At 35.1% G+C, this 17,701-nt stretch overlaps 1 protein-coding gene across 7 annotated transcripts in view; it reads left to right on the top strand.

Annotated features, from left to right (window-relative positions):
* The first annotated feature begins 13,030 nt into the window (after window positions 1-13,030).
* LOC140633280 (coiled-coil domain-containing protein 7-like) overlaps window positions 13,031-17,701 on the top strand; it is a 356,022-nt gene continuing 351,351 nt past the window's right edge. For all 7 annotated transcript variants that reach the window (XM_072825599.1, XM_072825602.1, XM_072825600.1 and 4 more), the window contains exon 1: window positions 13,031-13,177. In XM_072825599.1, coding sequence (XP_072681700.1) covers window positions 13,034-13,177 — 144 coding nt within the window. In that variant the 5' untranslated portion in view covers window positions 13,031-13,033. The remainder of the gene's footprint in view (window positions 13,178-17,701) is intronic.

Raw genomic sequence — 17,701 nt, forward strand, 5'->3', positions numbered from 1 at the left:
CATTAGAGACTCAGTGCCCAGAGTTTTATTGGAGGTTGCTCATCTAGGTACTTTGCCTAGCATGTATCAAAATTTCAGACTCCCTGAAGGAAAGCAGGTGTTTAGCATAAACGACATTGTTTGTACAAACATTTTAGGGACAAGGAGCCACTGTTATCAGCGAATGGTGGAAATACTCCTAAAATCCAAGTACTGAGACACTAGTCCAACGTCAGCTTGCAAGCAGACCTTTCTAACGATAGGTCTTTCTAAGCCTCATTCCTGCTGTGTTAATTCTTCTCAGCACTTTAGAAACTTCAGCTCTTAGTGTGGGGCCGGGGGGAAATCTTTTCTCTGAGTTTCTCTATGTGCAACGATCCAGAAATGAATTGGGGACACACAAAATATCAAATGAGAACAATGGGGAGTAGCACAAATATAAAAAGAATATAGTTTGTCAGATTTCCAAAATTAAGTTTGTTTAAAGTTTGAGGAGTTACCTCAGAGAATTTCTGTGAAAATTCTTTTGCTCTCTTGTTTCATTTTTGTTTCACCCTCTTCAATGAAGAAAGTTCAGTCAGTCAGATTCTGAGGAATACTTTGGTGGTAAGTGGAGTTGATGCTTCAGCTATTCACAGTCTTTCACATGCCTGTCAACACAGAAATGGGAGTCATAGGGACTTTCTCCATTGCTAGGGAATAGAGTTGAGGACAGTTTACCATCATTTCTTTAGGGTGATATGAGATGGAAAATGTAAGTTTATCACATTAGCAGAAATAAATCTTAGTGCTAAGAAGGTCCTAATGTGTTTGATTAAATGTCTTTTTGCATTTAATATACTAATTTTAAACTATTAAAATACTTAATTTGCTTTGATTTACTCACAGATTGTTTCCACTTTAGAAGAAACCTATGGATTTAGCATTCAAAATGGAGAAAAATCATTTATGAAGCCTGAACATGAAGAATTAAGTTTGTAAGTATATGTAACCCTAAGGTAGAGACATTTAACACTGGAAAGGGTTAAGGTTTTCTTTTGGATGACATTTCTGTTCTCAGAATGAATTTCCCATCAGTGAAAATGATGCAGTTAGGGAACTTGAAAGTAGAGTACTGATTTTTTTTTACCTTCTGCCAATACTTATCTTAAATCTTAATTAAGGAATATCTATATTTTAAACCCACATTCTTGTTAATGCTTATTATATTTAATTTTCAAATATTTGGTTACTTGTTGGTTTGAGATGTATATTCTTTATTATGTTAAAGAATTCTATTTTTATTTTGCTAAATAAAAGTTATTGAGTTTTAGAAAGTGTCTGGTATATACTGAAGTTAACTATTAAGGTGATTAAGTATGTACTTCTCCTTTAATCTATTGAAGAGATGAATTATTTTACATATTTCATAATATTCAGCCATACTTTAATACTTGTAGAGTATTATTTTTCTATTTTATAATTACTTTTGTTACTTAGGGATTGAGTTTGTCTTAATGTAATGAAACACCTATGTTGAGTCTTTCAATTCATGAACATGATATGTCTCTCCATTATTTAGCTCTTGATTGATTTCTTTTATCATCATTTTGTAATTTTCATCATACATATCCTATACATGGTTTGTTAGATTTATGCATTTATAGTTCAATGGTTTTTGGAATGATTTTTAATGGCATTGTTTTTAATTTTATTCTCCACGTTTGTTAGTAGTATATAGAGATAGGATCGATGTTTTGTATGTTGATCTTATATCTTGCAATCTTATTTAATATACTTTTTGATTCTAGTGTTCCTATAGATTACTAGGAATTTTCTACATGGACAATTATCATCAAATAGAGACAATTTTACTTCTTCCTGACTAGTCTTAATGCTTTTTTATTTCCTTCTCTCTCTCTCTTTTTTTTTTTTTTGGCATATGTTTTTATTGGAGTTCGATTTGCCAACATATAGCATAACACCCAGTGCTCATCCTGCCAAGTGCATCCCTCAGTTCCCATCACCCAGTCACCCCCTCCTCCTACCCACCTCCCTTTCCACTACCCCTTGTTCATTTCCCAGAATTAGGAGTCTCTCATGTTCGGTCACCCTCACTGATATTTCCCACTCATTTTCTCTCCTTTTCCCTTTATTCCCTTTCTCTATTTTTTATATTCCCCAAATGAATGAGACCATAAAATGTTTGTCCTTCTCCAATTGACTTACTTCACTCAGCATAATACCCTCCAGTTCTATCCACGTCAAAGGAAATGGTGGGTATTCGTCATTTCTAATGGCTGAGTAATATTCCATTGTATACATAGACCACAGCTTCTTTATCCATTTATCTTTGGGTGGACACCAACTCCTTCCACAGTTTGGGTATTATGGACATCACTGCTATAAACATTGGGGTGCAGGTGTCCTGCCATTTCACAACATCCGTATCTTTGGGGTAAATCCCCAACAGTGCAATTGCTGGGTCGTAGGGCAGATCTATTTTTAACTCTTTGAGGAACCCCCTCCACCCAGTTTTCCAGAGTGGCTGCACCAGTTCACATTCCCACCAACAGTGCAAGAGGGTTCCCCTTTCTCCACATCCTCTCCAACATTTGTTGTTTCCTGTTTTGTTAATTTTACCCATTCTCACTGGTGTGAGGTGGTATCTCATTGTGGTTTTGATTTGTATTTCCCTGATGGCCAGTGATGCGGAGCATTTTCTCATGTGCTTGTTGGCCATGTCTATGTCTTCCTCTGTGAGATTTCTGTTCATGTCTTTTGCCCATTTCATGATTGGATTGTTTCTTTGCTGCTGAGTTTAATAAGTTCTCTATAGATCTTGGATACTAGCCCTTTATCTGATATGTCATTTGCAAATATCTTCTCCCATTCTGTAGGTTGTCTTTTAGTTTTGTTGACTGTTTCTTTTGCTGTGCAGAAGCTTTTTATCCTGATGAAGTCCCAATAGTTCATTTTTGCTTTTTTTTCTCTTCCCCTCATGGATGTATCTTGTAAGAAGTTGCTCTGGCCAAGTTCAAAAAGGGCGTTGCCTGTGTTTTCCTCTAGGACTTTTATGGTTTCTTGTCTCACATTTAGATCTTTCATCCCTTTTGAGTTTATCTTTGTGTATGGTGCAAGAGAATGGTCTAGTCTCATTCTTCTGCATGTGGCTGTCCAATTTTCCCAGCACTATTTATTAAAGAGACTATCCTTTTTCCAGTGGATAGTTCTTCCTGCTTTGTCAAGGATTCATTGTCCAGAGTTGAGGGTCCATTTCTGGGTTCTCTATTCTGTTTCATTGATCTATGTGTCTGTTTTTGTGTGAGTACCATACTGTCTTGATGATCACAACTTTGTAGTACAACTTGAAATTGGTTTTCTTTTTCAATATTCCCCTTGCTATTTGGGGTCTTTTCTGATTCCACACAAATCTTAAGATGATTTGTTCCAACTCTCTGAAGAAAGTCCATGGTATTTTGATAGGGATGGCATTGAATGTGTAAATTGCCCTGGGTGGCATTGACATTTTCACAATATTAATTCTTCCAATCCATGAGCATGAAATATTTTTCCTTCTCTTTCTGTATTCCTCAATTTCTTTCAGAAAGGTTCTGTAGTTTGCAGGGTATATATCCTTTACCTCTTTGCTTAAGTTTATTCCCAAGTATCTTAAGGTTTTGGGTGCAATTGTAAATGGGATTGACTCCTTAATTTCTCTTTCTTCAGTCTCATTGTTAGTGTATAGAAATGCCCCTGATTCTGGGCATTGATTTTGTATCCTGCCACACTGCCAAATTGCTGTATGGGTTCTAGTAATCTTGGTGTGGAGTCTTTTGGGTTTTCTATGTAGAGTATCATGTCATCTGTGAAGAGGGAGAGTTTCAATTCTTCTTTGCCAATTTGAATGCCTTTTATTTCTTTTTGTTGCCTGATTGCTGAGGCTAGGACTTCTAGTACTATGTTGAACAACAGTGGTGAGAGTGGACATCCCTGTCTTGTTCCTGATCTTAGGGGAAAGGTTCCCAGTGTTTCCTCATTGAGAATGATATTTGCTGTGAGCTTTTCGTAGATGGCTTTTAAGATGATAAGGAATGTTACCTGTATCCTTACACTCTGAAGAGTTTTGATCAGGAATGGATGCTGTATTTTGTCAGATGCTTTCTCTGCATCTCTTGAGAGGATCATATGGTTCTTGTTTTTCACTTGTTGATATGATCTATCACATTGATTGCTTTACGAGTATTGAACCAGCCTTATATCTGGGAAAAATCCCACTGGGTCATGGTGAATAATCTTCTTAATATACTGTTGGATCCTATTGGCTAGTATCTTCTTGAGAATTTTTGCATCTGTGTTTATCAGGGGTATTGGTCTATAATTCTCTTTTTTGGTGGGGTCTTTGTCTAGTTTTAGAATTAAGGTGATGCTGGCCTCAGAGAATGAGTTTAGAAGTATTCCACCCCTTTCTATCTTTCAGAACAGCTTTAGTAGAATAGGTATTGTTTCTTCTTTAAAAGTTTGATAGAATTCCCTTGGGAAACCATCTGGCCCTGGACTTTGGTGTTTTGGGAGGTTTTTGATGACTGGTTCAATTTCCTCCCTAGCTATTGGCCTGTTCAGGTTTCTATTTCTTCCTGTTCCAGTTTTGGAGGTTGTGGTTTTCCAGAAATGCATCCATTTCTTCTAGATTGCCTAATGTATTAGTGTATAGCTGCTCATAATAAGTTTTTTAAATGTTTGTATTTCCTTAGTATTGGTTGTGATCTCTCCTTTTTATTTTTATTTTATTTTTTTAAAGATTTTATTTATTCACTCATAGAGAGAGAGAGAGAGAGAGAGAGAGAGAGAGAGGTAGAGGTAGAGACTCAGGCAGCGGGAGAAGCAGGCTCCATGCAGAGAGCCCGACATGGGACTCCATCCAGGGTCTCCAGGATCATGCCCTGAGCTCCAGGCAGCGCTAAACCGCTGCACCACTGGGGCTTCCCTGATCTCTCTGTTTTAATTTGAGATTTTATTAGAGTCTTTTCTCTTTTGTTTTTAATAAGGCTGTCTAATGGTTTATCTATATTATTAATTATTTCAAGAACCAACTCCTGGTTTTGTTGATCTGTTTCACAATTCTTCTGGTCTCGATTTCATTGAGTTCTGCTCAAATCTTTATTAACTGTCTTTTTCTGCTTGGGTTAGGTTTTTTCTAGTTCCTTTAGGTGCGAGGTTAGCTTGTGTATTTGAGTTCTTTCCAGTTTTTTGAGGGATGCTTTTAATGCAATGTATTTCCCTCTTAGGACTGCTTTTGCTGTATCCCAAAGATTTTGAATGGTTGTATCTTCATTCTCATTAGTTTTCATGAATCTTTTTACTTCTTCTCTATTTTCCTGGTTGACCCTTTCATCTTTTAGCAGGATGCTCTTTAACTGCCACGTGTTTGAGTTTCTTCCGAATTTCTTCCTGTGATTGAGTTCAAGTTTCAAAGCATTATGGTCTGAAAATATGCAGGGGACAGTCCCAATCTTTTGATATTGGTTGAGACCTGATTTGTGATACAGTATGTGGTCTATTCTGTACAACGTTCCATGTGCACTTGGGAAAAATGTGTATTCAGTTGCATTTGGATGTAAAGTTCTGTAAGTATCTGTGAAATCCATCTGGTCGAGTGTATCATTTAAAGGTCTTGTTTCTTTGGAGATGTTGTGCTTGAAGATCTGTCATTTGCAGAAAGTGCCATGTTGAAGTCTCCCAGTATTAGTGTATTATTATCTAAGTATGTCTTTACTTTGGTTATTTATTTATTTCTAAAGATTACATTCATTTACTCATGAGAGACAGAGAGAGAGGCAGAGACTCAGGAAGAGGGAGAAACAGGCTCCACGCAGGGAGCCTGACATGAGACTAGATCTTGGGTCTCCAGGATCATGCCCTGGGCTGAAGGCGGCGCTAAACCACTGAGCCACCTGGGCTGCCCCTTTACTTTGGTTATTAATTGATTGATATACTTGGCAGCTCCCACATTAGGGGAATAAATATTCATGATTGTTAGGCCCTCTTGCTGGGTAGATCCTTTAAGTATGATATAGTGTCTCTCTTCATCTCTTACTATACAGTCTTTGGGATAAACTTTAATTTGTCTGATATGAGGACCATTTGAATGGTAAATGGTTATCCACCCCTTCAATTTTAGGCTGGAGGTGTCCTTAGGTCTAAAATGAGTCTCTTGTAGACAGCAAATAGATGAGTCTTGCTTTTTTTTTTCCAGTCTGAAACCTGTGTCTTTTGATGGGATTATTAAGCCCATTCACGTTCAGGCTTACTATTGAAATATATGAATTTAGTGTCATCATATTACCTATTCAGTCCCTGTTTTTGTGGATTATTTCTTTGGGCTTCCTCTTTCTTTTACAGAGTCCCCCTTAATATTTCTTGCAGAGCTGGTCTGGTGGTCACATATTCTTTCAGTTTCTCCTTATCTTGGAAGCTCTTTATCTCTCCTTCTATTCTGAATGAGGGCCTTGCTGGATAGAGTATTCTTGGCTGCATGTTCTTTGCATTTAGGATCCTGAATATATCCTTCCAGCCCTTTCTGCTCTGCCAGGTTTCTGTGGAGAGGTCTGCTGTCAATCTAATATTTCTCCCCATATAAGTTAGGGATCTCTTGTCTCTTGCTGCTTTAGGACTTTCTCTTATCTTTGGAATTTGCAGGTTTCAGTATTAAATGTTGAGATGTTGAACAATTTTTATTGATTATAGGTGGGGGACCTCTCTATCTCCTGGATCTAAATGCCTGTTTCCCTCGTCAGATTAGGGAAGTTCTCAGCTATGATTTGTTCAAATATGCTTTCTGGTCCTCTGTCCCTCTAAGCACCCTCTGGAATCCCAGGTATACATATAGTTTTCCTTCTGAGGCTGTCTTGTATTTCCCTTAACCTTTCCTCATGGTCTTTTAATTGTTTTCCTCTTTTTTCCTCAGCTTCCTTCTTTGCCATCAACTTGTCTTCTATATCACTCACTCTTTCTGCTACCTCATTAACCCTCATCGTTAGGACCTCCAGTTTGGATTGCATCTCATTTAATTGATTTTTTATTTTAGCCTGATTAGATCTAAATTCTGTAGTCATGAAGTCTCTTGATTCCTTTATGCTTTTTTCCAGAGCCACTAGTAGCTTTATAATTGTGCCTCTGAATTCGCTTTCTGATATTGAATTGTAATCCAAATTCTTTAACTCTATGGGAGAGAGTTCTGTTTCTCATTCTTTCTTTTGTGGTGAGTTCTTCTTTCTAGTCATTTTTCTCAGTGCAGAGTGGCTGTATGAGTGGGATTCGTTAAGAATATCAACCTCAACCTGATAAGTAAATTACTCTCAAGATGTTAGAAGTGAAAACCCTTCTATCTGTAGCATTCCAGCTGTTCTCTCTTTATTTTTTTTTCAGCTGTTCTCTCTTTAAATCTAAGGTCAATTTTATAGGGTTCCAGGATAATTTGAAAGTCATCTAGGTAAGTTGATGGGGACAGGTTCCCTGGGGACCCTATCCTCACCATCTTGCCTCACCCGTTTTATTTCCTTCTCTTATGCTAACTATGGCTTCCAGTATTATATTTAATGATAGTGATGAGAGCAGATATCATTGACTCATTATGACGGCTACTTCCAGACAGGAATGGAAGTTCAGTTCTCTGCTTCATTTCACCAGCACCACTATGATGGGAGAATTGGAGGGCCAGTTTTCACTGCCACATTTTTTGAGTCCTATTGACACATATGGGTAGTGATGCAGTTTTTTTCTAGGTATTTGGCTCAAGGAGGATAGGTATTGTCAGAAAGTTTTGGGGTTATTCTAGAGACCCTTTTCATAGTCCTTGGGTCTGTCTGCTTGCTTTCTTTTCTTTTCTTTTCTTTTCTTTTCTTTTCTTTTCTTTTCTTTTCTTTTCTTTTCTTTTCTTTCTTTCTTTCTTTCTTTCTTTCTTTCTTTCTTTCTTTCTTTCTTTCTTTCTTTCCTTCTTTCTCTCAAAATATTTTATTTATTTGTGAGAGAGAGTATGAGTAGGGCAGAGAGAGTAGGAGAAGCAGACTTCCCACTGATCAGGGGGCCTGATGCAGAGTGCATCCCAGGACTCTGGGATGATGATCTGAATGAAGGTAGATGTTTAATTAACTGAGCCACCCGGGTGCCCCTCTTTGCCTTTTCTTAAGGCTTCTTTTTTTTTTAAGTCTGTGCTTATTGGAAGTTCCAGGTTCCAGTGCTCCCTCTATTTTATATGTAGGGAAAATGAAAACCTAAGGGATTAATTTATTCCTCAAATTTTGAAAACTCTGCCTTTCTCTTTCTATGTTTCAGAATTTTCCTGTGTTCTTTTGTTGGTTTGTTGTGTTGTAGAAGAGAGGATTAGAGGAATGAGCCTATTCAATTATAGCCAGAACTCGAAGTCCAAATTTATTTTTAGTTCCGATTCAGTTCTGAGTTTTCTGATATCTCCTTTATCTTAGATCAGCTTTCTTCTTATGAATAGTCATTGTATTTTCTATCTTCTTTCAAACTTTATTTTCAAACTATGACTGTTTATTTACTCTTCCTCTTTGTAGCAGCATATAGTTGAATCTTTTTTTAATCCAATCTGACAATATCTGTCTTTTAAGGTTTAGTTCATTTGCATTTAATTGATTAATTAAATGTATTATCATGTAATTAATTTATTATAATGAAACAAATAATGTGAATTGAGCTTACTTTCCTGCTATTTGCTTTCTTTTTGTCCTATATCTCTTTGATCCTTTACTCTTTTCTGTTTTATTTTGGGTTAATTGTGTATTTTTTAGCATTTCACATTATTTCTTTTCTTGTTTTTTTAGCAATTTGTTTTTGTGCTTGCTCTAGGAATTCATTATTATTTAAATTTATCACAATCTATCTTGAGTTAATATTATACACTTCATTTCTCATGTGAGAACTTTATAACAGTTCAATAACATTTACCTCACTTATATATATTTTTGCTATTATTGTTATAGTTTCCCTTTTTTTCTGAATGCTTTAAATATTTTATTTTTGGATTTCAGCAGTTTGATATAAGTTATGCCTAGCTGAGGCTTTCTATGTATATATTTTTAAAGATTTTATTTATTTATTAATGAGACACACAGAGAAAGAGAGAGGTAGAGACACAGGCAGAAGGAGAAGCAGGCTCCATGCAGAGAGCTTGATGTGGGATTCAATCCCAGATCCCGGGATCACGCTGTGAGCCAAAGGCAGATGCTCAACCACTGAGCCACCCAGGCATCCCCGCTTTCTGCTTATTTATTCTGCTTAGAGTCCATCAAGCTGAATCTGTGAGTTGAATTTTTTCAACAACTTTGGAAATTTTCATTCATTATTTCTTTAGATATTTTACTGACTCTCTGCTCCTTTTTTATGAGACTCGAATTTACATATATTAGACTGCTTGATACTATATTAAGAAGTCACTCATACTCTTCATTCATTTCAGTGTTTTCTCTTTCTGTGTTTCAGTTTCACCAATCCTTTCTGTGGTTTCTGATCTGATGTTAAGTTATATCCAAGTAAATTTTTGTTTAAATATAATATTCACATTTAGGATTATCTTTTGATTACTTTTATATTTCTCTTGCTATTATCCTTCACTTAGTCTACTTATCTTTTCATGAAAATTCTTTGTATTAGTAACAGAATTGTAAAAATTTTTGTCTGCTAATCAGTGTGTTTGCTTCTACTATTTTTCTTTTTATTATGAATATGTTTTGTAATTTTTAAAAACTAGATCCCAAGCATTATATTTAGAAAAACATTGGAAACTGTGGTAAAGTGTTTATTTTCTAGAGAATGCTTACTGTTTCCTTTCTGGCATTTAGCGTGGAAAGCTAATAATTCTCATTCCTTTAAGAATTGATTTGAGCAGGAATTGATCCATATTTTAATTAAGTTGAGTTCTTGTCTAATTTGTCTAACCCATAATCTCTCCTATTGCTCCTTCCCCTGAGGGGTGGATTTCTTTGACATTGCCAGTATTTTAGCTGGCAAGAGTTTGAACTCTGATTTGAAATAGTTTTGGTTTAATCCTGGCAGAGCTTCAAAATACAATTACCACAAGAACATGCCAAATGAGAGTCCTCTGTTTCTGAGTTCCTGCTTTTTATAGTTGTGTAATTGCCAATCAAACCATAAAACATTTTCATTATCCCTCAAAGCCTCCTTGTACTGCATTTACAGTCAATTCTTTCCTACCTTGACTCCAGATAACCACTGATCAATCACTATACTAATGCCTTTTCTAGAGTGCTATATATATAAAATCTTATAAACGTAGCCTTATATATCTAGTCTTCCCCACTTTATTGTAATGTTTTTGAGCTTCATCCATGTTGTTCTATGTATCAGTAGTTTATTTTGTTGTGAAGAGTATTCCATTGTATGGCTATACCACAGTTCATTTATCCATTCATTAGTTAATAAACATTTAGGTCATTGGATCCAGTACCTATTTTGGCTGTTATGAATGCAGTTTCTATGAACATTTGTGTGCAAGTCTTTGTCAGGACATACGTGTTTATTCATCTTGGATAATTGCTTTGGAATAGCATTGGCAAGTTATAAGTATATATTTAATTTTTAAAAGAGATTTTATCTATTCATGACAGAGAGAGAGAGAGAGAGAGAGAGAGGCATAAACACAGGCAGAGGGAGAAGACGGCTCTATACAGGGAGCCTGACAAAGGACTCGATCCCGGGTCTCCAGGATCACACCCCAGGCTGAAGGTGGCACTAAACCACTGGGCCATTGGGGCTTCCCAGTATATATTTAATTTTATGAGCAACAGCCAAATTACTTCTCAATGTGGAAAAATCATTTTATATTCCTACCAGCTGTCTGTGAGAGTTCCAGTGGCTGTATATCCTTACCAAAATTGGTATTTCCAGATTTTTTTATTCTCACCATTCCTAAGATTAAAATGCCATTTTTTTGGCAAAATTCATATAGGGAGCAGTTTGGTAGAAGAAAAATTATTGGGTTGAGTGATTTGCTTTGGGGACTTTTCTCATTCCAGTCTGTCTACTAGCCTAAATGGCTCAGCTGGTTTTTCTTCATCCTCTAAGTTCTGTTTGTCAATGGTAGGCCTGCTTTTTGGCTTGGCTGACTTGGCATACTTCACACATACTGGGCCAAGTGCTCTTCTTTCTCCACTATGCTCCCAGAAGGTATGGATATGGCTTTGATTCTTTGGTTATCTACAAAATGTTCTGTGGAATTCAGTTCATCAATTTTTTCTCATATCTTCTCTTTTTCAATATCCTTAAGGAAAATCATGATAATTATATAATTTCATATATTTTTCCTTTCTGTATTTTAACACCAAAATGAAGAACTCGCATAATTTTTCACATCATAACCATAAGTGGCATTTCTGCTTCCCTTTTTAAAGATATTTTTAGAAGTGCTGCCCAGCAATTTCTTTTTATCTCATTGGCCTGATTGGGACACATGGCTACCCTTATTGGTAAAGAAGGTTGGAAAATTTATTATTATTATTATTATTTATTATTATTATTATTTTAAAGATTTTATTTATTTGAGAGAAAGAGAACATGAGTGGGGGGAAAGGGCAGGAGAGGGAGAAGCAGGCTCCCCACTGAGTAGGGCACCCAATAGAGGGCTCTACCAGGACCCCAGGATCATGACCTGAGCTGAAGGCAGATGTTTAGCCAATTGAGCCACCTAGGCACACTTTATTATTATTACTACTAACTATGCACATTGGCATCCCTAATAAAATTGAGGTCCTGTTAGTAGGCAACTAAGACTCTCTATTATAATATTATAAGACTATTAGATACTTGTCTTAAAGCACTGTTATCATAATTTTTTATGATTTTGATATCCATGTAGATCTTTTCAAATAATCTGGCATCCCAGTTCATTAGGTTTCTTTCCTCCAATGTTTGTCTTTTAGCACATCTCGGCAACTAACTGACAAGGTGATATCCTCTAGTCTTTATCATAACCAGTAACTTTAACTTTTCTGTATTTAAGTTTCAATCATTTTAATCTCTGGTCACTACCTCTTATTTTTCCCACTTAGTCTGTCTAATATTCTGACTCCAAAAGTCCTTTGATTCCATTGGGAACTATAATTCATTGGTTTTACTGACTTTTAATGTCCCAAAGCTTCCTTGTGGTCTTACCTACCTTAAATTCCATGGCCCATTATTATTATTGCACCCATGCATATGTACTTTCTTTTTCTTCCATGCTATATTGATTTTATTTTGTTAAACTGTAGTCTTGATCAAATCAATCATCATCTCAATATTTGTGGTGTCTGAATATGAGTAGAAAAAAACCCCCAAGTATGCCTATCATCTCATTTATATTTATAATTAGTAACTCTATTTCGTTCATTTTCCCACTTTCCTGAATGACTAATTCAGTTTTTCTCCTCTCCTATATGGGTATGTCTTTATCATGACAAAAAAAAAGTGTATCAGCCTGTGAGTGTGTTTTAAAATACAACGTTGAATGAATATATTCCTCATGGAGAACATTCTGTGAGAATCCTAACTGTATATAAGCAACTGAGATTTGTTTATCATAGGTTGTTTCTGATTTACAAATCACTGCTCTACTAAAAAAGATTGTCATTGTGATATTTTAATCTGTCACTATTTTTTCCTCAAAGTGTTCACTTGCCCATTAAGTGAGGGTAAAAGACTATAGCTCTTGGCAAGTATAATTATATTCAGAAGTCATAATGAACATTCATTTTTTAACACAAAGAGATATTTCTAAGGTATATATAGAGTGGCTACCTTTTTTTGGGTACTCATAAACTTCAGGAGTCTAAATCTGGGATCCTTAATTTTCTGCAACTGTGTAGAGGAAAATAAAAGACTTGAGATATATTTCATTCATAGGCATATATATTCCCCAGAATATACTCTCTTCCACTTTCTGGGAGAACTTGCTAGTATAGCATTTGAAGCATGATTTCAGGTCTTATATCTTTGAAGGGATGTAAATTATAGACAAAAAATATTTTCAAAAATAATTAAATATACTGAAATGTAGATGGGTATGCATATGGATTCCAAAATAAAAGTAACTTTGTTTTGTTATTCTTTTGAAAAGGTTGAGGATGATCTGAATTCATTCTTGATATGTTGCTCACAATTTGTAGCTCAGTTAGAAGAAGCAGCTAAGGAAGAACGTAATGTATGTATTCTGTGTAAACTATCAAGTATAAAATATTTAATGTTATAATTTAAATTCTTTGTAATGTTAATAAAAATTTTTGTATTAATAAATTTTATATTTATTAAAATCATTAGTTGTTATTAAGGGTAATTTTAGCAATACGATATTTAAAACTATATTGGCTGTTTGAACTTGAATGTGATTATCCATTTAGTAGTAGTATTCTAGATATAATGCTTTAAGGAGTTATAAAAGGCATTGGATAGTATTATTTATTTTTTCTATTCTTAAGGTAGGCATTTAGATCTGTGAATTTTACTTTACAGCATTGATTGGGTTATTAGTTTTTCATATTTACAAATGAAAATATATTGTGGTATTAATAGTATTTATATTGTTTAAAAAACATTTTAATTTAAACTCAATTTAGTTAACATATAGTGTTTTATTAGTTTCAGGGGTAGAATTTAGCGATTCATCAGTTGCATATAAGACCCAGTGCTTATTACATCAAGTGCCTTCCTTAATACTCATCACTCAGTTACTCCATTCCTCACCCCCTCTCCTCCAGCAACCCTCAGTTTGTTTCCTACAGTTAAGAGTCTCTTAGGGTTTGCCTCTCTCTCTGTTTTTATTTTATTTTTCCTTCCCTTCCCCTACATTCAACTGTTTTGTTTCTTAAATTCTACATATGAGTGAAATCATATGGTATTTGTCTTTCTTTGATTGACTTATTTCACTTAGTATAATACCCTCTGGTTCCATCCAAATAAGATAATTTATATTATAAAATAATATAATTAATGAAAATTTCAAAAAATACATGAATAAAGAAGAAAACAAAAATGGCCATAATCCTATTTTCCCAAGATAACCCAACTATTATTCACATATTTTTGTTTCCCTTCCTGATTTTCCAAAGTTATAAAGATAAAGGAAAAAAAAGAAATAATACTGGACATACTATTTGGTAATGCACTTTTATTATTTTTTACTTTTAGAAAATGGTATTTATTTTTTCATTTGTACACATATTATTTTTATTTTGTTAACGATTTATTTATTTATTTTGAGAGAGAGAGTAGGAGTAGGAGGAGGGACAGAGGGAGAAGGAGAGAGAATCTTAAGCAGATTCCCCACTGAGTACAGACTTGGGGACTCAATCTCATCTCCTGAGCCAAAACCAAGAGATGGATGCTTAACCAACTGAGTCACCTGGGCACCCCTGATGATAAGTGTATTATTGTAGAGCATTTGAAATTGAGAAAAGTATATAGGAAAACAAGTAACCTATAATTTAAATCTAGTATATATACACCATTGACATTTTAGAACATGTTTTCTAATATGCTGTGAGTATATATACACACACACATATATATACACATGCATATATATGCATTCACATGATGTATATGTCTGTATATGCACATTCATTTATATGTATATTGATAATATTTTTTCTAATTTTTTATTGTGGCAAAATACACAGAACATAACTTACTGTATTAACCATTTTTAAGTGTACAGTTCAGTGGTATTAAATACATTAATATTGTACAACAATCACCCTCATCCATCTCAGAACTCTTCATCTTGCAAAACTGAAACTGTATGCGTTAAACAATAAACTCCTTATGGCCCCTAGCCCCTGGTAACCACCATTCTACTCTGTTACTATGAGTTTGGCTGGCTGATTTTCTTTTTCTCTTTCTTTCCTTTCTTTCTTTTCTTTTCTTTTCTTTCTCTTTCTTTCTTTCTTTCTTTCTTTCTTTCTTTCTTTCTTTCTTTCTTCTTTCATTCAAGATCCACTTATAAGTGAGATCATGCAGTATTTGTCTTTTTGTGTCTGGCTTATTTCACTTAGCATAAGGTCTTCCAGATTTATCCCTGTTGTCACAAATGTCAGGATTTCCATCTTTTTGTGGTGGAATAATATTCCTGTGTGTGTGTCTTACAATTTCTTTATCCAATCATCCATCCAGAAACACTTAGGGTTTTTTTCCATATTTTTGTTATTGTGAATAATGCTGCAATGAACATGGGAGTGCATGTATTTCTTTGAGATACTAATTTGCTTTCTTTGGATATGTATCTGGAAGTAGGATTGCTAGATCATACGGCAGTTCTGTTTTTAAGTTTTATTTTTTTTACGTATAGAGGTTTTTTTTTTTTTTTTTTTTTTTTAGATTTATTTATTCATGAGAGACAGAGAGAGGCAGAGACACAGGCAGAGGGAGAAGCAGGCTCCATGCAGGGAGCCCAATGCGGGACTCCATCCTGGGTCTCCAGGATCATGCCCTGGGCCAAAGGCGGTGCTAAACCGCTGAGCCACAGGGGCTGCCCTGTTTCTAAGTTTTAGAGGAGTCTTCTTGCTGTTTTCCATGGTTGCTGTACCAATTTCCTTTCCCACCAATGGTGCATAGGATTCCTTTTCTCCAAATCATTGTCAACAATTGTTTTCTCTGGGACGCTTCCATGGCTCAGCGGTTAAGCACATCTGCCCTTGGCTCAGGTCGTGATCCTGGAGTCCTGGGACCGAGTCTCATATCGGGGTCCCTGAATGGAGCCTGCTTCTCCCTTTGCCTGTGTCTCTGCCTCTCTCTCTTTGTCTCTCATGGATAAATAAATAAAATATTTAAAAAAAAAAACAATTGTTTTCTCTTATCTTTTTGATAATAGCCATTCTAGCACGTGTGAGAGTATTTCATTGTGATTTTGATTTGCATTTGCTTGACAATGATTAGGGGTGTTGAGTACCTTTTCATGTTGTTGGCCATTTGTATGTCTTCCTTGGAAAAAAAAATCTTTTTTTTTACTATTGAGTTGTATTAGTTCCTTTTCTATTTTGGATATTAATCCCTTATCAAATATATGCTTTGCAAATATTTGCCTTGTTCTTAATCCTAGAGAAAAATCTATCAGTCTTTCTCCAGTAAATATGCTCTTTGTGTGGCCTGTTTATATGTGGACTTTTATGTTGAGTTAGTTTGCTTCTATTCTTAGTTTATTGATTTTTTTTTAATCAGGAAGGAGTGTTGATTTTTTGTCAAGATGATCATGTGGTTTTTGTCCTTCATTTTGTTTATGTGGTATATTAAATTGTTTCATATCATTACAAATAGTGAGTGAGCTAGGCTTATGTTCACACATAAATTCTATTTGATTTTACTGTGTGACCCTTTTAATGTGCTTTTTTTTTTTTTTTTTTTTGAAAGTAGGCTCCATACACAGTGTGGAGCCAAATGCTGGGCTTTGATCATTAGACAAGACCTGAGCTGAATGCTTCACCAACTGAGCCACTCAGGTGCTCCTTAATATGCTTTAAAATTCTGTTTGCTAGTATTTTATTTAGAATTTTTGCATCATTTTTCATCATTATTAATCAGGAATATTGGTCTGTAGTTTTTTTATGTCTTTGTTTGGTTTTGATATCATAATGCTGACCTCATGGAGTTGGTTTACGAGTTTCCTCCTTTTTGATTCTTTGGAAGAGTTTGAGAAGGGTTGGTATTCTTTTTAAAATGATAGAATTCTCCAGTGAAGCCATCTGGTTTTGGGCTTTTATTTGTTAGGAGGTTTTTGATTACTGTTTCAATCTCTTTACTAGTTACAGGTCTGTTCAGAGTTCAGGCCTTGGTAGATTGTATGTTTCTAGGAATTTGTCCATTTCTTCTAAGTTATCCAAAAAATCTTTTATAGTCTTTGAGTGAGTGGACATCGATGTAATATCTCCTCTTTCATTTCCAATTTTAGTTATTTAAATGTTTTCTCTTTTTTTTCATTCTTAATCTACCCAAGGGTTTGTCACTTTTCAAAAATTACCTTTGGTATCATGTTTTCTAATTCTCCATTTCATTTATCTCTGCTCTAATATTTATGATCTCCTTTCTTCTGCAAACACTGAGTTAAAAAAAATTTTTTTTATTGTTCCTTTAGGTGAAAGGTTAGGCTGTTGGTTTGTGATTTTTTTAAGTGTAAACATTTACTACCATAAACTTTTTGTACTGATTTGCTGAATTCATAGTTTTGGTATTTTGTGTTTTGTTTCCATTTACCTTCAGATATTTTCTAAATTCCTTTATGATTTTTTCTTTGATCTGTGGGTTGTTGAAGAGCATGTTGTTTAATTTTCACATAGTTGTGGATTTTTTTAAAATTTTTTATTTATTTATAATAGTCACAGAGAGAGAGAGAGAGAGAGAGGCGGAGACACAGGCAGAGGGAGAAGCAGGCTCCATGCACCGGGAGCCTGATGTGGGATTTGATCCCGGGTCTCCAGGATCGCGCCCTGGGCCAAAGGCAGGCATCAAACCGCTGCGCCACCCAGGGATCCCTGGATTTTTTTTCTTTCTGCTACTGATTTCTAGTTTTACCCCATTGTATTTGAAAATTTGCTTTGTGTGATTTTGATCTTAAAATTGTTAAAACTTGTTTTGTGTCCTAACATGTTGAAAAATGTTCTATATATGCTTGAGGAGAACATGTATTTTGCTGTTGTTGGGTGGGATATTCTCATAGGTTTGTTAGGTCTATCTATTT

The sequence above is a fragment of the Canis lupus genome, chromosome 5, assembly GCF_048164855.1.
Source record: "Canis lupus baileyi chromosome 5, mCanLup2.hap1, whole genome shotgun sequence".
NCBI lineage: Eukaryota > Metazoa > Chordata > Mammalia > Carnivora > Canidae > Canis > Canis lupus.